Source organism: Dipodomys ordii, unplaced genomic scaffold (genome assembly GCF_000151885.1).
Source record: "Dipodomys ordii isolate 6190 unplaced genomic scaffold, Dord_2.0 Scaffold13, whole genome shotgun sequence".
Classification (NCBI taxonomy): Eukaryota; Metazoa; Chordata; class Mammalia; order Rodentia; family Heteromyidae; genus Dipodomys; species Dipodomys ordii.
In genome coordinates, this window is record NW_012267229.1 from 24,247,435 (window position 1) to 24,271,552 (window position 24,118).

Below are 24,118 nucleotides of genomic sequence, written 5' to 3' on the forward strand. Positions count from 1 at the left end.
CCCGCCCCGCCAGCTGTAGCCTGGGCCTGGATGGCCGTCCCTCTGGCAGTTAAAGTCCCCCTGGTTGTCTAATTTAATCACAGCTGTGTGCACGGTGACTCTATAAATAATTTTTAGTGCGACATAACCATTATTTCACTAATTGCTTCACACGCACCCCTGGCCTGGGAGATAAATTCAAGTATGCTGAGTCAGCACCTTGGCTGCCCGCAGCTCTGGGGCTGGAGAAGTAGAGCCCCATCCCGGGCTGTTTCCATGCCCGGCCTCAGCCTGGCCTCCGGGAGGGACGAGGGACCTCGTACACGGGGGCCGAGCCTGGGGGAGGCCTGGGCTGACAGGGGTGGCCTGTGCTCTCACACAGGCTGCGTCCCCACAAGTGCTCTGGGCCACGGGCCTGCATCAGACGAGGCGCTCGGGCGTGGCTTTCCTGGCCTGGAAGGCGACTGATTCTTCCTTTTATTTTTTGTAATTTGCACCAGGACACAGTGTGGATTAGCAGCCCCAGAACTAGACTCCGGCCAGCGGCATCAACTTGGTTCTCAGGGCCATCTATGTCTGGGAGGAATCAAAACGTATCTATCTGTGTGTGTGTGTGTGTGTGTGTGTGTGTGTGTGACTTGACCTCAGGATCTGAGTGCTTTCCCTGAGCATTTTGTTTTTGTTTTTATTGGTCGTGGGGCCTGAACTCTGGGCCTGGGCACTGTCTCTGAGCTCTTCAGCTCAAGGCTGGTGCTCTACCACTTGAGCCACAGCATCACTTCCAGCTTTTTCTGCTTATATGATGCTGAGGAATCGAACCCAGGGCCCCATGCATGCAAGGCAAGCTGTCTACCACGGAGCCACCTTCCCAGCCCTCCCTGAGCATTTTTGTCCAAGGCTGGTGCTCTACTCCTTGAGCCACAGCTCTATTTTCAGCGTTTTGATGATTAACTGGATGTAAGAGTCTCTTGGATTTGTCACCTGGGCTGGCTTCCAACCTCCATCCTCCGATCTCAGCCTCCTGAGGAGCCAGGATGACAGTGTGAGCCACGGGTGCCCAGCCATCTTGTCTATCATCAACGGCATGGTGGTGGGGTGGGGGGAGCTGGGATCTGGGTCCAGGGCTGAGTGACCCGGCTGTGTCCCTTCCCACCCCTGCTCTAGCCACCCATCCTCACCGTGTCTCCTGCACTCATCTCCTCTGAGTCCCAGAGCCCGTCACGCGCGCTGCTAAGTTTGGGAGCGTGGCACTGAGCGGGCCTCTTTTCCTGTCCTGCAGGCCTTTCCAAAGAGCTCGCGATGAGCTCAGGAGGGAGCGCGGCACGGCGGCTCTCCTCCAGCGCCCTGGGCTGTGGAATCCTCTTAAGACACCCGTCCCGCTGGGATCCTGCGATTGCTAAGGAGAGCATTCCATCCATAAGCAGGAAGCTCTTCTATTCCTGGCCGCTGCCTACGCGGGCACTCGAGGTGGAGGCTGTGGCACAGGCCCAAGCAGGGTGAGGGGCTGTAAGCCCCGATTTTCCAGAGTTGAGGCCCCCCACCCGTGCTGGAGACACCTGGCCTGTGGGACAGAAGCCCCGCACGTGAGCGGCAGGGCCGACCTGCTTGGGGCCCGCAGGGGTGAGGCAGGAGGGGGCACGGATGGGTCTCACCCATGCTCATGCCACACTGCACACTGGGTCTAGATGGCAGCCCCAGGCAGGGAGCAGGGAGCCATTGAGGATGTCCCCAAGGCAGGGCCCGGGCCTTGGGCCTCTCCTCTGAAGCCCCATGGGGCCTTTGCCTCGTCCCCTGGCATGCCGTTATTGGCTGGGAAATGATGAAGAATGATGGCCGCACCTGGAGCTCCGCTTCTCCAAGGTCCCAGTTTAACGTTAAATCCAAGGGAGGGAGGAGACGGGCGCAGAGAGCTTAGGGGCTGCTGGCACCCAGCACGGATGCCGGATGCCGAGCTGGTCATGCAGTGTTTTCCCAGCTCCTCCCGGCAGCTGAGTAGAGGTGAAGGGGGCCGGTCACCAGGGGTCTCCTCACTTCACCTGCCCCCTGCCAGCCCGGCTCCTCAGGGACATTGACCTACCCCTACCAGGGAGATCTACTCCTAGCGAGCCCAGTATGCTCTGAGCATGGCATTCAAGGCCTCATGTCAGGCTCCTGTGTGTCTGTCTGTCTGTCTATAATTTTTTAGACAGTTACATGACGTAGCCTTGCTATCCCAGAATCTGCCCACAGCCCACATCAACGACCTTGAGCTCACCATCTCCCTGCCTCAGCCTCCCCAGTGCGGGGATTACAGGCGTTCACTGCCATGCCTGGCTCCAGCCTCATCTCTTGCTTGCTCATTTATTTAAAAACCTTCACAGATCGCCCATGTCCCTGGCAGTGCTCCAGGTATCAGAGACAGCGGAGAACAGGACAGGGAAATTTTCGGCTGTCTCGGGAGGACCTGACAGGGAGCTGGTGAGCAGGTAGCTGCAGGATGTCAGACAGCGGAAGGGACTTCCAAGGGAAGAGGAGAAGCAGACCCTCCCTCCCCCAGCCCTGACAAGGAATCTGTAGACAGAAATCAGGTGCTCAGTGAGGGAGAAGGGAAAGCCAGGACATTGTTACTTTAGGAGTCTCTACCTGAAATAGAGCGTCGCTCTGCCATTATCAATGCCGGGGACAGGCCGCATAGTATTTTGAGTGCCTGGGACTTTGTCACCAGCACCACTCAGATGTTTCCTATCGCATGGGGCGCTGTAAACATCTCAAAATGCCATTGGCATTATCACTGCCTGGGAATCCTGGCAGTTAATGGAACGGCTCCACTTGTCATTTAATGCATTAATAAGGAGGCATCTATGTACCCTATCACGTTTGTTTTGTAAATATTTTGAAAACGGTATTTAAATATAATTGGCTGCCTTTGCAAACTTCTGCATTTTCTATGCATTCCTGAACCTTACTCTGACAGAAAAAAAAAAAAAAAGGATCGGGGTGAGGTTGGGGGGTTCCAGCCGATGCCAAGGGCCTGTGAACCGAGGGAGGGATCTTCTGAGGAAGACAGGAGCGTGGCGGGGAGGGCCAGGGGGTGCGGATCTGATCAGCACCCACCCTGGAGGAGGCAAAGGTGCCTCCAGAATGGCAAGACTGCAAGTCAGGCTTGCTATGGGCCGAGAGCCGATGGCCTGGAGTGGGAAGGAGCAGAGGCCTGCGTGGCTGGGGCGAAGCCATCACACAGAAGAGGACAGAGGGGAGGTGGGAACACAGGACGGAAGGACGGAAGGATGGAAGGACGGAAGGATGGAAGGACGGAAGGACGGAAGGACGGAAGGCCTGTACTTGGGGCTTCTGAGCAAGGTGAGGGCCATCAGATCTGAGGGGTAAGACGTTCTCTCTGGATGTTGGACAGAGACCAAAGCACCCACCACGTGATGGCTAAGAGGGGAGCAGGGAAAAGGAGGTGAAAAAAAAGATGGTGGGAGAAGCACTGCATTCAAGATACATTTTGAGGCTCAAACCAACAGGACTGGCGCCAGAGCTGCAGATCCAGAGCCATCCCTGCTGCTTTGCTTCGCGCCCCTCTTGGGCCAGGGCGATTCCTTCACTGAAGTCCTGGGAGAACTGCCTCATTCTTCACCCAGGGCCCGAGGCTGCCAGGTGCCCACCTTAATTCATCTCTCCCTTCCTCCTGACGAACACTACATCCCAACGCTGTCTGGGGCAGTAATGTGCCCAGCTGAAGGCCACATCTCCCAGCCTCCTTTGCAGTCCAGGTTGCCATGGAGATCTGATTAGGAGTCATCAGGTGGGGCTTCCAGGAACGGGCTTTTTATAGGAGACTGACTCATTCCTTTGTCCCTCTTCTTCCTCTTCCTTCCTTCCTAGAACAGTCTGGGGACCAGGAGGGAAACCTGAAGAGGAATATGGTGTCCTTGACTCTGATATCCTTGAGGGCTGAACTTCCATCTGGCCTCCCATCTTGAGAAAATAAATCATAATGGTTCAAGCCATTGCATCTGGGTCTGACAATCTTACCTGGAAGATCACAGATCCAACTGTTCACAGAATGGCTCCGTCGGAATAGGAGACCCACAAATTCAACGCATCCATGGCTGGGCCTCTCATCCTTCTCTCAAAGACTTCATATTGGGAACTTGTATGAGCCACCAATAAGTGTACATGAGTACAACAGACGCATTATTTACCTATCTGCCCCCCACCAGCCGTTCATCATCCATCCATCCATCCATCCATTTGCCCACTCAACTATCCACTCATTCATCCTCTTATCCACCCATCCACCCTTCATTCCCCCCATTCATCCCCCATCCATCCATCCATCTACTCATCCATCCACTCACTCATCCACACACCCATCCATCCATTTGCCCACTCAACCATCAACTCATTCATCCTCTCATCCACCCATCCACCTACCTGTCAATCCATCCATTTACCCACTCAACCATTCACCCATTGATCCATTCATCCAACTATCCACCCATCCATCCATTCATCCATCCATCCATCATTCATCCCCCTTTCATCCTCCATCCATCCATTCACTCATCCACCCACCTACCCACCCATCCAAACACCTATCCATCCAGTGGCCCACTCAACCATCCGCTCATTCATCCATCCATTCATTCACCCATCCATCCATCCACCTGTCCATCCATCCATTTACCTACTCAAGAACTGACCCATTCATCCACCTGTCCATCCATTCGTCCTTTACCTGTTAAAATGTGCTGGGTGGGCTGGGAAGGTGGCTCAGTGGTAGAGCACTTGCCTTGCATGCCTAAGGCCCTGGGTTTGATTCCTCAGCACCACGTAAGTAAAAAGAAAAAAGCCGGAAGTGGCACTGTGGCTCAAGTGGTAGAGAGCTAGCCTTGAGCTGAAGAGCTGAGGGACAGCGCCCAGGCCCAGAGTTCAGGCCCCACGACTGGACCCCCCCCAAAAAAATAATAAAATATGCTGGGTCCCATGCTAGACAAAGGGACCAGAAATATGCATGACTTATCCTATTAGCTGTTTACTTGTGTCTGTGTAACAGAACGGCTCTGGAAGGATGCACTGGAAGGAGGGAACCATGATGGTCCCCATACAAGGATAGTAGGTACCAGAAAACAGGAGCATGTATCCCCTGGGAACCTTGTGAATTCTGGATCATGTGTATATATTCACTATGCAAACATTCTTAATTAAAAATATATGTACATCTCATTTGGATTTTCAGAATTTGCCTGGCTCCTGAAAGGATTTCAGGCAGCTTAGGAGAATACACAGAGATGAGGAGACGCAGCCTGGCTGCCAGGGAGCTGCGGGTCTCGCGGGGAGGAGGCATGAGTAAACCACACAGCACAGTGTTGTGGGAGGGGCAGAGGGACGTGATGCCAGGCTGCACGACAAGGTCTTCCTTGGCAGCTACTGCCCAGGTGATGGCTGGATGCTGCCCTTGGCTGGGCTTGGAACCCAGTTTCTGCCATATGTGTGGTCAAGGTCCCAGCCTCCAAATTCATGCATTTCTGTGGAGCTGAACCCCTCAGTCTCCATCCTCATGTCTAAGTACCCAAGTCAGGAGGAGCAGTTGGAAAAGCAGTCAGTGCCAGGCACCATTGTTGGCTCATGCCTGTCATCCCAGCTACTTAGGGTCTGAGGATAGCTGTTCAAAGCCAGCTGGGGCAGGAAAGTCAGTGAGACTCCTTTCGCCAATTAACCATCCAAAAGCTGAGAGTGGTGCTGTAGCTCAAGAGGTAGAGTGCTAGCCTTAAACACAAAAAAGCTGAAGGCAGCACGAGGGCCCTGAGTTCAAGCCTCAGGACTGGTGCATGCATGCACGCATGCATGTGCGCGCACACACACAGTGTCCTGGGCATCCTCCATCTGTGTCCAAGTTGACAACAAGTGAATCCTGCAGGTCCAGAAGGAATACCCAGAGAACAGCAGGAAGCTGCCTCGGGCCCCCTGAGGTCCAGCGCAGCCCTGACCCTTCCACAGCCTGGAGCGGCTGGCACTGGGGCTGGAGCGGCGGGCACTGCTGGGCCGGGTAGAGGAGCGGCCTCCCTGCCTGGAGAATGCCGGTCTTTTCAGAGCAGACCTTTGAAATCGAGCAAGAATAACTTTAAACAATAAGATGCTTCTCTCTCCCCCTAGGCTGTTGCCCAGGCAACGCCAGAGTGCTCAACAACTGTTTAGTTTTTTAAGAAACCAAATCTCCCTCCCTCTGGTCAGCTACCGCCAGGAAGATGAAGAGGCGGTAGCGACGCCCCTCGCGGCCCATTGTGTGGGAACCCCGGTCAGCGGCTGCCAGCGGTGACACTTCAATTGGCGGCTGCACATTCTATACCAACGCGAGCTGCACTCTGTGGCCTCTCCCTTCCCGAGGTGGGGTCTAGCTCGTGCCCCTGAGGTCTGGCCCGAGTGTGGCTCTGGTGGTTGTCCGGTCAGAGACTGCCCTTGGCCTGCTGGCCTGGGTGTGAGGCAGCGATCTGCCCCAGCCCTGGCATGGCCTGACCCGCGGGGCAGGGCTGGGTAGGCCAGCAGCTGTGCCTAAGACAGAGCCCAGCAACTCACCTTGCTTACTTCACCTGTCCCGCAGATGCCCCGCTGGCTCTCCCAGGACCTGTGTTCTGAAAGAAGGCCACTAGTGGCCAGACACTTCCAAGTGGAAGCCTCATTATCGCCCAAGGAAAGAGCCCATTCACCCAGATGTGGAAACCGAGGCTTCCTTGACGCAAGGGACAGCTGGTAGGTAGAGTGGGATTTGCACCTAGGCCAGCCCGGCCAGCCCCATAGCCTGGACTCATCCTGCACAGCCTGGGAAAGGCTCTGTGAGTGGGGACAGAGGGGAGCCTGGGGCTGGGCATGCGGAGATCTGGCAATGTAGAGGTCTTGACTGTGTCTCTCACGCAAACCAAAGAGTAAAGCCTGGCATCAGTGCCTCACACCTGTAATGCCAGCTATTTGGGAGGCTGAGATCTAAGGATCATGGTTAGAAGCCAGTCCCACAGAAAAGTCCATGCGTCTCTCATCTTCAGTTAATGACCAAAATGCTGGAAATGGAGCTGTGGCTCAGGTGGCAGAGCGCCAGCCTTGAGTGAAAAAACTAAGGGGCGGGGCCCAAGCCCTGAGTTCAAGCCCCAGACCTGGCACTCAGAAAGCATTATATAAAACCTCACTGCTCATTTGTAAAGTGGGGCAGTATCTAGGAGTGGCATGGTTGTAAAGAACAGGGGCCACTCAGAATGTTTTTTCTTTGGTGTTGGTACTGGATCTTTGAGCTTGCAAGGTGGATGCTGTACCACTTGAGTCACATCAGCTGGTTAATTGAAGATGGAGTCTAGAGACACTTTCTGCTTGGGTTGACCTCAAACTTCCATCCTCTAGTTCTCAGCCTCTCAAGTAGGTAGGATTCCAGGTGTGAGCCACCAGTGCCCAGCTACCTGTGTTTTAAACAGTGTTCTCAGAAGTTCATTTTGGGCTGGGAAGGTGGCTCAGTGGTAGAGCACTTGCCTTGCATGCATGAGGCCCTGGGTTCAATTCCTCAGCACCACATAAGCAGAAAAAAAAGCTGGAAGTAGTGCTGTGGCTCAAGTGGTAAAAAGCTGGAAGTAGTGCTGTGGCTCAAGTGGAAGAGTGCTAGCGTTGAGCTGAAGAGCTGAGGGACAGCGCCCAGGCCCAGAGTTCAGACCCCACGACCGGACCCTCCCCCGCCCCCCCAAAAAAGTTCATCTCACCCACATAATAACCTCAGACACAGCTATTATTATCACCATCCTCATTTGCAGAAGTGGAAATGGATGGAGGTGGCATCACACATGGCTGGAAATTAAACTTAAGGAGTACAAGCTGCAGGGGCTGGCTCTGGCACACCGCAGGCTAGCTTCTCCTGGAGACTGAGGCAGGGGTTTCCATCTCCCAGGAAACAGAACATGAGAGAAAGTTCAATTTTTAAAAAGCCAGGCCAGTTTAGGAGAGGATGCTAGTCCAGCCCTGACACAGAATCTGGATGGAAAAGTGGCCTTAGCTTTACAGAAGCCTAGAAGGGGTAGAAGCCTTAACACCTAGAAGACAAGGGAGGGAGGGAGGGAGAGGGAGGGACGCGTCCGTGGGTTCTAGGAACATCTTGACTGAGGGTCCTGCTGGCTTGTGAGGGGTAGGCCCAGAACGAGCAGGGGAGTTCCTCACCGGGCACAGAGGGCCTTATCCTGCCTGAGAATCCCTGGGGAATGACAGGGAACACAGACCCATGACCAGCTTCTCAGGTGCAAAATGACATTTCCTAGCTGGCCCTTCCTTCCTGCTCCCCGGGCCCTCCTCTCAGCTTCTCCTAGCTCTTCCTGTCTCTGGGAGGAAGCCGCTCAGCTCCCCCTCCTGTCCCCGCTCCCCCTGCGGCGGCCCCTGTCCTGCTGCCCCTCCACCCCGCACGTCCTCTCTAGCACCGCTAAATGGCAAGCCCAGAGGTAGAGCCGGAGAAGGGGCCGGGGTAATGAAGTCCCGTCGGCGGCCTTCACCAGATCACTGCCTTAATTTACGAGGCCTGAGTGAGTCTCATTTCCCCAGTGCGCGTTGAGTAATTAACTATTAATAAAAGCATTACTGAGTTAACCACGAGGGCATGTTTAATTCATGGGCCAGGCCCAGAACAGGACAGGAGGCAGGGCACAGTGGGGGATCCGTCCCAGGGCAAAATATTAGCAGCAGGAGGCCGCCCCGCGGGGCCCTGGCCCCTGTGGAGGGCCATTATTACTGTGCCCAACTGGAGAGACCCAGGCCCCAGAGGGCAGAGGCGTGCCAGCCCTGCCGCAGGTGGCCCAGTGGGGGGGGGGGTGGAAGGCTTGGGGCCCCGGAAGGCTCAGCCCGGAGAGAGGAGGGCTCCTGCTTGGTGGCTAAGGAGGCCAGTGAACTTGGGCAACTGGCTCAGCCTCTCCAAGCCAGTGGAGGTTTCTGCCGTGGAAAGCAGGATGGCCAACAGCAGTGATTTCAGAGTGGGGGACTCACTCTCACAGCCCCAAGTCTGTCCTCATGCCCCACCCCACCCCACCCCCGCCTCCCCTGCGCCTTTGAGTCCCCCCTTCTCCGTGTGATGTGCCTGCCTTTCCTCTTTTGTCCACTTAGCAAAACTCCTACATAGTCCTCAAAACACAGCTCAAAAGGGTGAGCTCTCCCTGGAGGTCCACCCTCCTCTGACCCAGACAGAACTGGCTCCTACTCCTTTTCCTATGCCTCCCAGACTTTCTTCTATTATGTTATCTACTGGCTCATCCATCACCCACCCAGCCTTCCACCAATCCACCCATCTACTCAGCCACTATTCCACCCACCTATCCATCCATCCACCCACCCACCCACTCACCCATCCATCCACTCACCTACCCATCCATCCATCCACTCACCTACCCATCCATCCAGCCGTCCATCCACCCACTCATCTACCCACCCACCCACCCCATCCATCCTTGCATATTTATTGATCCTACTGAGGTTTTGGACAAGCCTAAGTTCCCCTAGACCAGTGGCGGCTCCTCTTTTGGGGAAACCATGTGTGCACATCCGCACCAGCTGAAGCTGTCCTCTTCAGGATCTCTGGGGTCAGGCTGAGGCCTGGCAAGGGTGGACACTGGGCGCCCAACCTCCGCTCTGGGAACAGAGGATGTCCTCCACCAGGCCCAAGGGACATGGTCAGCACATGACTGCCCTCAGCTGTCAGTCACTTGGGGGGCTGCCTTGATTAGAAGAAAACGGCTTCACCCCAGGCCCCATCTTTCAGAGGCGGGTCTGAGACTTTCACCTGTCTCTGGGTACCGAGGGTGACCCCTGTTCCAGTGTCTGGAGGGCTGTGCTGTGGCCTTCTTGTGGGGTCTTCCTTGAAGCTCAGCTTCTTTCTCTGCCCAGTCTGGTTGGTCTCCATCCATCCACACTCTAGTTAACATCTGGGGCTCATCTGCATTTCTCAGTCTGCTTCCAGGGACCCGCTGGGTTAAAAAGCCCTGAAGAAGTTCCTTGAGGACAGGGACAGGGTTTTAATGACTTCTATTATCTCCAGCATGGAGCACGGAGGCAGTGTGTTGCAGATGCTGGAGAAACACTGATTGGATGCATTCTAATGCATTTTCTTCGGGTCCTCTGTCTGTCCCTCTATTGTCCCCAGCAGGAGAGTTCTCGTCAGGGTCGGGAGGAAGGCACAGCCCCACCAGCAGATGCCAGCCAGCCTGGAGGCCTGCACAGGGAAATGGACTAGTTGCCAAGGAAACAGTAAATAATCCTGGGACTAGAAGTCAAGCTCATTGGCTACTCTGAAGGGGGGCGGGGGGCTGGCGTGGCCAGGCTGGGCTGTGGGCCGGGGACAGGCTGGACAGGGAGGCTGCGGGCATGGCAGGTGGGGGGTGTGAACAGCAACTCATCTCTAAGTTCGAGCCTCTGATGCCCCCGCTTGGCGGTTCCCTTTGCAGAGCAAGTGCTGATTGGGGTGGCTTCTGGGCCAGGCTTTGTAGCAAGGATGGAGGCCTTAGAAGGCGGGGCTCTGCTGCTGTTTTGTCACCAAGCGGGCTGTGACACTGCTGATGCTGAGGCAATGGAGGCAATGGAGGCCCCTCTGCCGCAGCCTTAACAGATGTGCCGTTACCGGCCCTTCTAACAAGGACACAGCACCCCCCCCCCCAGGTCTCTGCACATAAAGCACGTGGGTCTGTGGTGTCTGAGGCGGCGGCCTGCTCTATTCCTGGACACTCAGCCTTGCTCCCTGCAAGCTTAGCTTCTCTAGCCACAAAATGGGTGTGTCACTCACTTCCTGCTGCACCTGGCTGGCAGGGGTGAATGGAGCCACGTGGAGGCCCAGGGTGTCGTGAGCAGCTTCTCCTAAAGCGCTTTCCCCCTCTGCCTTTCCCCTTGGCCATCTCTTCCCTGGGTTGGAGTGGGGGCTCCAAGAACAATGCCTGCCACGTGCCCCCCACCCCCATGCTGTTGTTCTAAGTGCATGACTGGGACTTCCACCTTTGCTTCTCTGCACTACCAACTGGGGGCCCAACTCAGTCCATCACCAGCTCATGATGCAGAGAGAGAGGGGGGAGGAGAGGGGGAGAGAGGGAGAGAAGAAAGGGAGGGAGAGACCCTCCTGGGGACGGGGAGCCCCTGGGTTTTCAGAGCAGCGCGAGGCAGACACAAATGGAGATGATCCCTGGGCCCCGCGGTGGAGGCAGACAAGAGCAGAATGAAGATGCAGGTACTTCACGCCTGCCCTGATGGCTCAGCCTCCCTGCGAGCAGCAACTGCAGACGTCCTAGTATATTGGGGGCATTAACCTTCCTCCCACCGCGGGCTCCCGGGAGAGGAGCGGGCATGTAAGCACTTAAAGCTCAGACCTGCGGGTCAGCGGCCCACCGCCCCTCCCGCCCAGAGGAAGGGGCCGGGAGCTGGGCACGGGCGCCGCAGCCTGGGGAGCCGGGCACACCCCCGGCTCCTCCACCTGCACGCGGGTGGCCATGGCCACGCTGCAGCCCTGCCATGCAGTGGCTGCAGGCAGCACGGGGAGTCAGGGGAGTCCAGGCTGGACGGAGCAGCCCCGAGACCAGGTGGCGGCGGCGGCGGCGGCGGCGGGGGGCTGCGGGAGGCGGGGCTCCTCCTGGAGGCCTGGCTGGTAATTGCCGCTAAGTGAGGGGCTGTCACTGAACCCAACACGTGTGCCGTGCGTGCGGGCTTCTGGCCGCACCCTGTAATTACCGCCCCAGACAACAGGCAGCTCCGAGCCCGGGGAGCAGACAGGAGCCCTCGGCCACCTGAGCCAGCGGGCGCTGCTCCCTCTCCGCCCAGCCTCTCCCCACCCGTCCTGGGGCTGGAACTCAGCTCTGAGGAGGGATCCGAACCTGATCCCGTTCTGAATGCGTCCATCTGGCACAAAGCCGGCTTCCAGCAGGGCCCGGTGTGCCCCTCCCCCCAGCCCCAGCCTCTCGGCCGCAGGTTCCTGGGGACACGCAGGTTCCTGGGGACACGGCCACACCGTGTTTCGGCACTCCAAAGCTTGCTTCTTGTGGCGATGGGGAGGTGTGACAGATGCCATATGGTCCCCAGACAGGAAATATTTACTCGGTCTGTGAAAACGTTGACTGGCTGGGTTCGGAGGCGCCAGGCCCGCCTGGCTGCGCGGGGAGCGCAGGCGCCGCCGCCCGCGGGCCGGTCCTGCTTCTCGGGCCGGTCCTGCTTCTCACCGCCGGCCGCAGGGGTCCCTCTGCTGCGGGGTGTGAAGGGGTGTGGGGCGTAGCTGGGAATCCTGGCAAGGCCGCTGGCGCCACCTGCTGCGAGGTCAGAAGCACACTCCCGCGCAGGAGGGGCAGCAGAGAGGCTCTGTAGGCCCTCCCTAGCCCTCGGACTTAATAAGTTCTTTACCTTTCTTTTGTAGGTCTTGGCCTGTTGGCTACTTATTAAAGAGATTTTAAAAATAAATAATGGCAACAGATGAAAAGAAAAGAATCTTTAGAACCAGTGAGAGATAACCTCATTTCACAGATGAAAAAACTACAGCACAGAGAGGTTAAATGATTTGCTAAAGGTCACACAGCTACTTAGTGGCTAAGACACTATTCACATCTGCACTAAAAACGTTATCTCCAGCAAGTGCTCATTTATTTCCTGCTTGCAGGAGTGAAGGGGCCCCAAGGATGCCTAGGCTCAGCACAGAAGCAGGAGAGCAGCAGGAGGCCGGCTCTCCCTGCTCTGCCCCCTGCCCTGCCGTGGGGGGTCGGGGGAGGGACCACACAACAGTGGACTTTGACATTCATCTCCAAACTGTAAATAGATCTGCTCTCTATGAGCACAGTCCAGATGATGAGGACCTGGCCTCCTAAGGTCCACTTCCCAACTGCTGGGCAGCCCAGTCAGGCCCCACCCCCAGCCCCCGGAGGCCATGCTGGCTCCCAGCTAGGCCAGCAGAGCTCACCCCTTCACTGCCATGGTCCAACATGGCTCCCAGCACAGCATGGGCAGGCTCCAGCTTCAGAGGGAAGGGCAAGGCCAGAAGCCCCGGCCCACTGCAGGGTCCTGCCCAGCGACTGCCAGGCCCGGGCTCCGGGCAGGGCGACCCCTCTGCCAGCTCTGAGCTGCTGGGGTGCTGGGGTCTTGAAGGCTGCGGCAACGGGGGCTCAGGTCCCCGGGTGGTCACTGCTGCGGGCTCCGGGCAGGGCGACCCCTCTGCCAGCTCTGAGCTGCTGGCGCGTCGGGGTGTCGAAGGCCGCGGCAGCAGGGGCGCAGGTCCTCCGGGTGGTCACTGCTGCGCCTGGGCTCCTCCGTGTCCTCGTCCTGCTGGCTGCTCTGCAGCAGCAGCTCCAGGTCCGGGCTGGACACCAGGCCCTTTGGGGGCTTGGGGCCACCGTCCCCTTGAGAAGACAGACCAGTGACCTGTGCAGCCAGGGCGCGCGCCCTCTCCAGGTGACCCGTGACCCCCCCCCGAGCTGGTGGCAGGCTGGCAGCCAGGGGAAGGGTGATCGGAGGCACTCAGCGTCAGGGAAGGGGGCTGACATGGGAAAAGCTGAGGCTTCTGGAAGGCTCCATACCTCTAGAATGCAGGGCTTTCAAGGCTACATGCAGGGAGATTCCCGAGAGGCAGAGGGCAAAGCCCAGCCAGTTTAGGAGGCTGATTTGATCGCCTAGTAGGTGAGCCGCCAGCAGCAGGGTGCAGACTTCCTGTGGGCAGAGAAGAGGGCTGAGGGCTGGGCACAGTCTGGAGCTGGCTTTTGGGCAAGGAGGGCACAGGAGGGTGAGTCCGGTGCACTTGAAGCCTACAGCCAGACCGACAGACTCCCTCCCACCTGGGCGGGCCCGGCTGGCTGCAGGGTGGAGGTCCAGGACAGAGCCTGCGGCAATCCTACGGCCCTGCAGCCCTGCAGGTGCTTTCCACAGAAGTGACGGGAGAGCCGGGGCGTGCCGCGGGCACCGGGCACTCACAGGTGGCCTCACACAACAAATGGGTCTGCAGAGCCATCGCTCTAAAGCCCGAGGCTTAGGCCTGATCATTTGGCAGGTGGCAGACAGGAGACCCTTGCATTCTAGTTCTAGGGTGTCTGCTGGTCACAGGGGGAAATCCTCTCTGCACCTGCCAGACTGGAGAAATGGTGAGGGGGAGAAAAAGGAGAAGAGCAGGGGACAGGCGGCAGCCCCGGCCGCATGACACCACGTGTGATGTCACGACTGTCCCTGGCCAGGTTGCGGCAAGCACCGCCCATCGGGCACAAGCTCTTCATGTTTTCTGTGTTGCTGGGGCAGGACCCAGGGGTTCCCACACGCACGCTACCACCCAGTCGCACCACACCCCGATCACGGAGCTTTCCAGTGAGAATGGACAGACCACTGACCCTTGGCCCCAGATCTCAGCCACATGACTAGCACTGCACTGCACTTGAGGAAAATGTGAACTCATCCCAGCTGCCTATATGGGCAGGGGCCTCTCCAGGGTGCCTAACTCTGCCATGGGGACCATCGCCCACCCCCGGGGCCACGGGATGCGCAGAGGGAGCGCAGCACCTCACCTAACTGGGCAGCTACAGGGTAGGGTCTACAGGGTGCCTCAGAGAGGCCCAGGCTGCTCCTCTGTACCTTAAAGATGCCAGCGATGGACAGAGTGAGGCTGGAGGTTCTGGAGACTAGGAGGAACTCAGAGAAGCCCAAACCAAAGGCAAGAATCCCGCCAAGGAAGAGGCTCCCGAGCACACTCAGGAGCAGCCCTGTGTCCTGGAAACGGAAGATTTTCTCAGATGTGGACAAATGGAGACCTGAAAGCAACGGGGAAGAGAGCACGGGAGGCCAGGTACAGGACCAGCCAGCCAGGCTTCATAGCGGCTGCAGTGGAGACCCGGGAGCGCCTGCTGACCATCAGGGGACAGTCCTCACAGAGGATGAGCCTGGGGGGGCGGGGGCGGGGTCCGGGGCTGCACAGATAGCAGTGAAAAGGGAGCTGAGCCCGGGCGCTGGGACAGAGGGCCGCAGCATTGTGTCAGTCATGGGGCTTGAATTCAGGGCCTGGTTTATTGGAGACAAACAGCTCACGGGGACTTTTCTGCCTGGGCTGGCCTTGAACCATGAATCTCAAATCTCAGCCTCCTTGAGTAGCTAGATTATAGGTGTGAGCCACTGGTGCCCACCCAGCTGAACAGTTGTAATGTGACCCTGGTGCTCAGCCATGGAGCTGCTCAGGTACTTCCCCAACGAGAAATGGACCTTCCTCAAAAAGAAAAGATACATAAACGTGAACCGGCAACCAGAGCACACGCTACATTTTGTGCAGCCCCTCTCTGAGAGCGCTCCCCTCGGCCGCACCCCCAGCGAGGTCCCTGGGCACCAGCAGGGAGTGAAGCTGCTCCCACTCAGCACAACACAGACACTTGTGGGAACGGGAAGCCGAAAGGAACCCTGGGACTTTCCGTGGAGGAAGCATAAAGGCACAGTGCCAGCGCCCCCCCTCCGCAGGACGGCCGCTTTACAATGTAGGACATCTTGTTGGTGCTGGGCTCAGCAGCAATGCAAAGGCCCTGGCAAATTGAAGGGAATTCGGGGAAGAGCAACATAAGTAATGAAGGAGCTTGGGGGATTAATTTACCAGAAAAGATTAAAGGAGCTAAATCCATGCAGCTCTGCTAAGTGGGGCTGGACGATGAGGGGCTTTCGGATGAGGGCCGCGCTGTGCCGCAGACGCCCGGGGAGGGGGGAGCCTGGCACCTGGTACAAAGGGCATAATGAAGGGCTAGGGAGAGATTTTTAAAAAGAAAAACACGCGGCTCTGAACGAATACAAGTTTCCTGGACAACGGGACTGCGGAATAATTTTCTCAGGGAGCTTGGAGACGCTTCACTGCTTGAAACTTAAATGGATGTGGGATGGAATTTTCTGTAATGACCCCGAGGACACTGGGACTCTGGGAGGAAGGATAAACAGGCAGGAGACAAAGACTAATCCCAAAACAGAGCAGGAAGGCAAGCCAGGCCCCGCCAGCCCGCACAGGTCTTCTTGCCTGTCTTGTGTCTTTGCAAGCTGACGAAGAGGGGAGGGTGCTCCGTCTCCAGCCCCCGGGCCGCTTGTCCTCCGGCACAAGTCTGGCGACCAGCCACCCACTCCCCACCTGCAAGCTGGCTCAGTACCTGCCCGTGAGCAGCTCATCCCCAAGCTATGGGACATGTCTCTATGTCTGTTTCTTCTGTCTGCAAAATGGGGTTGGCAACACTACCCACGTAGTTTGGGGAGGATCAGAACAATGCGAGTGATTCTGGTGCCCCTTGGCCCTGTGTAGGCAGTGTTGTCTCCTGTTTTATGCACTTTCTGTGCTACACTGTCACACACGATTCGAACCACGCTGTCTGCGTGTCTGTCCAGCCCCAAGCCATGGCTGAAGGGGGAGGGCCTGTGCCCGATCCCGGTAATGGTTGTGGCTAGCAGCAGCCCGGGCTCAGAGTCAGGGTTTGGGATTCCTTGAGTTGAGGTGGCCCCGGGGTGGAAAACACAACATACCTTCAAATATGGCAAAGAGAGGGAAGAGCCCCAGAAACATGAGAGGCTGCAGGTGGAACATGGTGTCGATGGGGTTCTGGAGGCCTAGGGGACGGGACAGGGACAGGGTGCTGTGAGGCGCGGCCCACGCCCACAGCTTCCAACCCTCGTGTGTAACCCTCTCCCATGCTCACCCAGCTCAGCCTTCTGCAGAAGTATCTGGGTGAGGGTCCAGCGGATGCCCCCAATGAACGAGGCCCCCAGCACCAGAGCGAAGCCCTCCACGTTGAACTGAGTGGACTTGTAGGTGAACATGAAGAGACCCCCGGCGATGAGGAGGACCACCAGGACCAGGGCTGCACGCTGGGGGGCGGGGGAGGGGGAGAGCAGGCATCGCTGGCCCAGGGACCCTGGACTCCAGGGGTCGCAGCGGTCCCCTCACCCTTCCTGGTCCTGACCAGGCCTTGCCCACTGATGTGTGCAGGGGTGGCATTTGGCTGGCACAGCCCCACTATCTGCAATAGTGTGGTGCTTTCTGATGCCTGTGCCAGGGCCCGAGCACCCGCAGCTGAGGAGCCACGGGGCACCGTCAGGTACACAGAGACCCCTGGGCCCAGCTCGGCCAAGCCCTCCCTCCTCCCTCTGTGGGCGCCGTCAGGTACACAGAGACCCTTGGGCCCAGCTCGGCCAAGCCCTCCCTCCTCCCTCTGTGGGCGCCGTCAGGTACACAGAGACCCTTGGGCCCAGCTCGGCCAAGCCCTCTCTCCTCCCTCTGTGGGCGCCGTCAGGTACACAGAGACCCCTGGGCCCAGCTCGGCCAAGCCCTCTCTCCTCCCTCTGTGGGCGCCCAGCCCTTGTTTCCGCACATGCTGGCACCGTCTCTCGCCCAGGTCTTCCTCAGGAGAGGGCACTGCTGCAACCTGGGCTGAGCCTGTCACTTGGTGACAAGCTCGCTCAGATCCCCTTTCCTTCTGGGCATGGCAGGGCAGAAAGGACAGGAGATGGGGGGCCTCACCAGCTCCTCCAGCTTGAAGATCAAAGAGAAGATCAAGATGAACAGCACGGCAGAGGATTTGGTCATTGTGTACCTGGAAGAGATTACCCACAATGCACTGCTGGAGCCTGGGGCTCTGACCTGCCCCCCCCCCAAAAAAAAAACCCAGGCATAGATCAGTGGGCTGGAAGAGGGCAAATTGCCCTGCTCCCCAGAGGCCAGCAGGGAAAGCTGGGCACAGAAGACCTCCAGGGCGGGCCTAAGTCGTCTGACTGACAAGTGACCTTTCACGGCAGAATCTGAAGTAGCCAGGGAGATGCTGCGGGTGTGACATTGCTACACTCTACCTGACCTTCATTACGACCAGGTAAGGAAGGAAGGATGAGGAATGGGGACAAAGCGAGCGCGTGGGGGGTGGAGGGTTGAGCTCTGAGGCCAGCGATCAGAGAAGAACCGACTCCTGCACAGCCTGCCCTCCAGGTCCCCTCCCCAAGGCTGGGACGGCTCTGTCCTCACCCCCTGGCACCCCCTGCTGCCTGGCAGGCAGGCGGAGCGTCCCTCTACACTGGGCTTACGGAGGAGTGGAGACTTCCGGAGCGCTGCTGGGTGCCAGGGAGGAGCTGAGAGAGCAAGGGCTGGTCCCAGAGCGGTGGAGTGGCTGGCCCGTCGCCCGGTGCGCAGCAGACTGCCAGCTGGACAGACAGCTCGAGCCCGAAGGGAGGTGGCAGGGCGTGGCCGGTACTCACAGTGACACGGTGATGTAGAGGAAGCTCCAGTTGGACAAGCCCACATCAAGTGCTGTTGCCAGTGCTGTGGAGACAAGGAGCGCTGCAGCTGGCACGGGCACAGGACACTCAGCCAAGGTGGCTGACAGGAGGTGCCCAGGGCACCTCACACGTCCTGTCTGGAAACCACAGCGCCCCCCACCCCCCGCCAGCAGCCAAAGAGTTAACATTGGCCAAAAGTAGGGGCAAGTCTGCTCCAGCATTAGAGGTGGACTCCTTTCTGATTGGTTGCCTCCTGTGCTCTTCTATTTGTTAACTCATCTCCCATGGGGTGAAACTCCACACTCCTTAAAGGGCACCTGGACCCTGCTCTCCCCTCCTCCTCCTCCCTCCCAGAGTGGAGTTCTCAGTATTCAGTACACGCCCAGCAGCCTTTCTGACCTCGCTATGGGCCAGCGCCCCTCCCAGGTCTCACCCTTCCTTTAGGCCTTGCCTAGGAAATTGTCCAGACCAGCACCAGCTGGCTTTGGGAAGGGCCTCCCCCCCCCACACACACACTCTGTAGCGTGCCTTCTGAGGTGTGTGGCAGGGCGGGGAGACGGGGAGGCAGTGGGGGATGGGAACAGTGGGAAGAGGGGTGCCCAGCATCAAGGTTACCCAGCACCTTGGGCCTCCGCCAGAACATACCCGTGGGGGCCACTCTCCTGAGGTAGTCAGTCCAGCTCAGCACCACACGGGCCCTGCGGCTGGACCACTGCACCAGCGCCCTGGACAGGGCGGAGAAGAGGAAGATGACGGCCAGGTGCAGCATGGTCATGAAGAGGGGGAAGTGGAAACTCTGCGGGGCACAAGGCAGGCCAGGCTCGCCAGGCTGCCTGCGCTCGGCCGTCCACCCGAGGCCACCCCGATCCTGGGGCAGCACGAGCCACTCTCAGAGGCACTGCCTGTGCCCCCCCCCCCAGGACCACAGACCAGGAAGAAACTGGTCCCGTGTTAGAGGCCACCCAAAGAAGTGGCAGCCCGGAGGTCAATCCAGCCAAGGGCTACCTCCAACACATGCCGGCTGGCCACATGCCCAGCCACCTCCTCCCTGCCAGCCCCAGCCCCGGCAAGGCCTCCGGCTACCTTCGTTAGCCATTTGTTGTAGAAGGTGATGCCGATGGAGAAGCAGTAGTAGAGCAGGACCAGCCCCAGGGTCAACACGGCCTTCCACACGAAGGCCAGGTCCAGGGCCCACCTCCCCATTGGTGGGGGCTGCGGCACCCCAGCTCCAGGGCCGGCAGGGACAGGCACGGCTCTCGAAGGCAGCCCACAGGCCGAGCTGGTGCAGCTGGATGGCGGCTTTCAACGCGTAGCTGCCTGGGCCGGCAGAGCCCTCTTCACAGCCATCGCTGGAATGGTGGCTAGAGCCCCAGGCTGGGGCCTCAGCCCACTTGCTCCATGGTTGGCAGGACGCAGGGCTCACAGATCCTTAGCTCTGCTGCTGCTGCAAAGATCAAAAGGCAGTTCTGGTGGCGTGGGCCAAGGGCAAGCGAGGGCACAGGGAGGCTGAGGGGGCCATGGCTCCCAAGAGCCCAGGCTGCCCTGACCTTTGCAGCTGCCTCACCCAACCCGTCAGACCACACTGCGCACCCTGCTGCAGCTCCCAGAGCTCTTCTCCTGAAGAGGAGACCTGGTCAGGCTGGTCCGTCCAGCCCTGGCTCTCACCGCAGCCTTTCACTTCCCCAGCCCCCAGGTGCCATCCTGCTGCAGAACAGAAACCCTGCAGCCTTCAGTTCTTCCTCTGTTCATCCTGTGTAGCTTCAGACCACCCTGTCACTTACTCAAGCACTTCCCCAATACCCTGCTCTGCCCACTCCAAGAGCCCCTACTTTCCCTCCAAAGCACAGGAGTAGGGTGTGATTTATGGATCTAGTCAGGGCTAGGGATGGAGCCCAGAGCCTCCGCCATGCTAGGAGGGTGGGGCCCCACTGACTCCACCCCAGCGCCTGGTGTCCTGGCCGGGAGTTACAGCAGGACACACACACACGCCTGCCACACACACGATTCTTCAGGGTTACACTGGATGGATCTGCCAGGAATCCCCAAATCTACCTTGCTCTAGCCTCCAGTCACTCACCCCAAGGTGACACCTCAGGGTCCTAGCATGTCTAACCACTACCCTTTCTTGGCATTCCAGGGACCCAGATGAGGGTTCAGGGGCACCGGGGACCCGCCCTCAGCACACCTGTTTCATTGTGTTGCTTTCCCCCTTGTCATCTCCCCATCCCACTGAAAAGCTACCTCTGAGCCTTCCCAGGATCACCGATCAGAAATGCCCGCATCCCGTGGGCACCCGGGGCCATGGCTCTTTTCAGAACAGCTTTGGAACTGGGGGTGATCCTGGCAGGGACCACAAAGGTGCCACAACCAAGAAGTGGTCTGCATTCTGTGGGACTCTGACATTCTTGTAGGCAGAACCAGAACCTAGCTCAGTTATGAACTCGGCTCTACTAGTTCCTGAAATTGCCAGGAACACAATTACCAGACACACTGAGGAGCAGCTTAACCCCTTCTCCATTCCGGAAAACCCATGTCACAGGCAGCAACGGCACCAAGGTATCTGAGCTGCCAACACCGGGGCTCACCAGAGCTCGGTGCACTGATGGCGGCCACGCGCCCAGATGTTCTGCGCTGGCTGCCACACTCTGCCTCCAGCTCCCTTGTACGCACGAACTTACAGATGAAACACATTTGATTTTATTGTCAATTACTTTCCTTCCAAATTATAGTCAGGGCACCATTGACTTTTAAAAATTCTGTGTAGGCAGTTTTTACTAATCACAAGTTTCATTTCAAGATAATAAAAGTTGTTAGGAAATGGCTGTGGTAGAAGGCGAGTTGGAACCGTGGATTGGGGATGGGGGCGAAGCAGCTCCCCCCCCACGTGCATCCCACTCTGTTCCCCAGAGGCTCACCCCACTGCTGCCCTGACCTCTTTACCTTCATGTCTGAGTAAAGGGGGTCTCTAGCCCCCCACCCACAGCCAATCCTGCCATCCACCTTGGGCACAGCCCATGGCCCTGTTCTCATTCCTGATACCCTTTTCTTGAGCCCCAACAAGTGCCAGCACCACCATCTTCAAAAACTCTCCAGAAATGAGCCACATTTCCTAACCTCTACCGCAGCTGAGCCTGCCCGGCTCCCGCCACTCTGCCCCCGCCCCCCACTCCTCCCACCCACTGCAGTAGCCCCTCGCAGAGCTCCTGCTTCACCTGCCATTCCCAGCCTGAACGAGGGAGGGAGGTGCATGGCCTCAAACATACATACAATAGCCTTTAAGGCCCACTCTCTTCTGCCACTAGTGTTTCTCTCTTGGTGTTTCTCTCTACTGGTGTTTGAGGCTGGGTAAATTTTTGAGGGTTAAGGCCTGTCCTGTGTATTAGAGTTCATTTAGCAGGCATATCTGGCCTCCACCCACTGGAGGCTAGAAACATTCCTACCCCATGTTGTAACACCTAAAATGCACAAATGTTAGCTGGGAGCAGGGGTGAAGCTCAGTGGGAGAAGCTGGCACTGGATGGGGGAGGGTATTGCTTACTCCACACAGGAGGTCTTGGGGCAGGTGGGACTAGGAAGGCTGTCTCCGGGCGTCCACCCCTTCCAGGGGCTTCCAAGCCCCCTTCTATGAACTAGCTTCTTACACTTCCTGCTTTCGCCAAGTTTCTGTTCCAACACCGTCATGTCTCACCTCGGTTCAAAACCGGCCTCACCTTCAAATAGCCAAATCCCCAGCTCATGACCTCAGTAAGCAACTTGCAGTTCCTCATTTGCATCCAGGTCACACAGGAAGCCAGGGAGAAAGGCCTGCTTTTCTCTAACAAGCAGCTAAGCTGAGGGCAGCTCCCGTGCCCCCCAACTTTGAAGTCAGAGGCCCAAGTGCAAATCCTGCAGCCTCACCTGCTACTGCAGGACTCAGAAAAACTTGACCTTTGGACTGGATTTGTCCAACTGTTACTAGCAGGTCAAAGCCTGGGCCTCTGAGGAGGGGAGTGTGCCCCAGGCACTGCCCTCAGTACCAGCTCCCAGATGGACTTACTCTCCTCTCTTCCCCTGCCAGCCAGTTTTCCTGAGCACTCAGGATGTCCGACTGCTCTACTTGAGACAGCCCAATCTTAAGATGTCCTAAGAAATCTTAGTCCTGGTGCCTCCAACTTACTGTAAAGTCGTGTAGAAAGTTCCTACTCACTGTCCCCAGTTTATGTGAAGTCACATGCAAATTTCCCCAATTCCTCAAATGCTGCCCGGTCAGCTCCAGCCCCAGTCACTTTTCTTGGGGTGCTGTGCTGGGCGCCGAGCAGGCTCTACTACCGGAGCTGGCCCCAGCCCTTCCAGCGACCGCTCCCGCCTCTCCTCCCGCCATTACCTTCCAGACCGCGGCCTGCAGCGGGGGTCGCGGCCGCCTCCCTGCTCCTCTTTTTGCCCCTACAGCCTGGAGTCCTCCCAGCACCCAGGGAAGGCCACGTGACCCTCCGAGGGCGGCGGCCACGCCGAGGCCTCGCGACCTTTGCTGCCCCCCCCCCCCCGCGGCCCCGTCGGGAGCCCGGCCGCCTCCCTGCGCGCCGGGCGGAGGCCGGGCGGAGGCCGGCCCGAGCGCCTCCAGGCCCCGGCACTCCCGCCAGCTGACGTTTCCGTGTTTGTCCACGTGCTCCCAGCGCCCCACCCCGCGGCGGGCCGCGGCCTCGCCCGGCGGGCGGCGCCCGGCCCCCATCTGGGCGCGCCCCGGCGGATGCGCCGCGCGCGCCGGGCGAGCGGGAGACCCCTCCCGCCCCGGGGGAAACCGCGGCCTCGAGTGCGCCCGCCTCGGCCGCGCACCGAGCCCGGGCGGGGTCCCCGGGCCGCCCGCCGCGCGCCCACTCACCGCCCCGGCGCTCCGGGCAGGGATCCTCCTGCCGGAAGTGCGAGCCAGGGCCCGCCTCCCCCCGCCGCGGGGGGACTTCCGCCGGAAGCGGCTGCCGAGGGCGGGGCGGGGCCCCCGCTGCGATGGCGCCCGCGTCCCCGCCGGCTACCGGGCGACCACGGGCCGAGCCTGGAAGACAAGCCCATGGCTTCCTTCCTCTGCCAGCATCCCTGCACAAGTGATTCGGGAGAGCCGCTAAGCACGATCTCACTTCCACGCGCGGTCTGTGCTGCGGGGAGAGGGCCATCCATGAGGAAGCGGAATGGTCGGGGGCCGAGAAGGCGCCAGCCAGGCGCCTCGGGGCCAGAGTGGTTACGGGGTCCAAAACCCACGGCGGGGGGAAGGGGGCTAAGTAGACAAGAGACAGATTGTCGTGGCTCCAAAATGCCAGCCCAGAGATCCAGACCTAATTCATCTTGCAGGATGAATTAAAAGATGTGCCGGCAGAGAGAGAGCCATCAAGTCTGAGAGGCTCAGGCTGCACGCGGAAACCCAGCTTTGTGTGTTTCCTCCTCCTCCAGCCGCCTCCTGGGCTGGCTGCAAATAGGGGTCCTTGCAAGTGACTCAGCTGGGCTCCTGACCCCTGAGAACAGGAGGCTCCAGGACAGGGTAAGCAGTGCTTTAGCAAACTGCTGCCCTTGGCAATGCCAGGAGCACCATGCAGGCATTCAGCGCAGTTCATTCAGTGCTTACCGAGTGCCTACAGTGGTACCCATCACAGCCAAGGTTTTGGCTTCCCTAGGTCTGAATTGGATGTACTTTCTATGCCTTCTGAAAGAACTGCCCTCACCCCGTTCTCTCAGAGGCAAGAGAAAGAGTCTATTTTCATCACTGTTCTTGTTCAGATCTCCCAGCTACCAAGGCTGCAGATTGGAGCAACAGAATAAATCACCAGCTGGGGAGGCTGGGCACCAAGCACGGCCACACGCAGGGTGCAGAATGTGTCTTCTTTTAAGGCACAAGTACTCGTGCTGTTCCCTGGCTGTGTCCTTGGCAGAGAAAAGAGGGAGGACATGTTGATGGGGG

The 24,118-nt window shown here is 58.5% G+C and overlaps 1 protein-coding gene across 5 annotated transcripts; it reads right to left on the minus strand.

Annotated features, from left to right (window-relative positions):
* Window positions 1-12,555: 12,555 nt before the first annotated feature.
* On the minus strand, window positions 12,556-23,082 carry Slc35c2 (solute carrier family 35 (GDP-fucose transporter), member C2). 5 transcript variants are annotated; one of them, XM_013010957.1, is made up of 11 exons: window positions 23,054-23,082; window positions 22,093-22,098; window positions 19,279-19,639; window positions 18,841-18,991; window positions 18,175-18,238; window positions 17,450-17,522; window positions 16,629-16,797; window positions 16,456-16,539; window positions 14,551-14,726; window positions 13,512-13,641; window positions 12,556-13,334 (listed from the first exon to the last, which is right to left on the minus strand). In XM_013010957.1, exons 3-11 carry the CDS (start codon window positions 19,396-19,398, stop codon window positions 13,117-13,119), a joined length of 1,185 nt encoding a protein of 394 aa, XP_012866411.1. In that variant the 5' UTR covers window positions 19,399-19,639; window positions 22,093-22,098; window positions 23,054-23,082; the 3' UTR covers window positions 12,556-13,116. The 5 variants fall into 5 exon arrangements, with proteins under 5 accessions (XP_012866411.1, XP_012866412.1, XP_012866415.1 ...); XM_013010958.1 differs by lacking the exon at window positions 23,054-23,082 and adding an exon at window positions 22,559-22,699; XM_013010961.1 differs by lacking the exon at window positions 22,093-22,098 and having other exon boundaries at window positions 23,054-23,072.
* Between the last annotated feature and the right edge of the window lie 1,036 nt (window positions 23,083-24,118).

Coding starts and splice junctions, on each gene's coding strand:
- Slc35c2 (XM_013010957.1), bottom strand. CDS start 19,398: ATGGGGAGGTGGGCCCTGGACCTGGCCTTCGTGTGGAAGGCCGTGTTG. Junction 16,540..16,628: donor TCTGCAGAAGGCTGAGCTGG/GTGAGCATGGGA, acceptor CCCGTCCCCTAG/GCCTCCAGAACCCCATCGAC. Junction 14,727..16,455: donor TCTCTTTGCCATATTTGAAG/GTATGTTGTGTT, acceptor CGTTGCTTTCAG/GTCTCCATTTGTCCACATCT.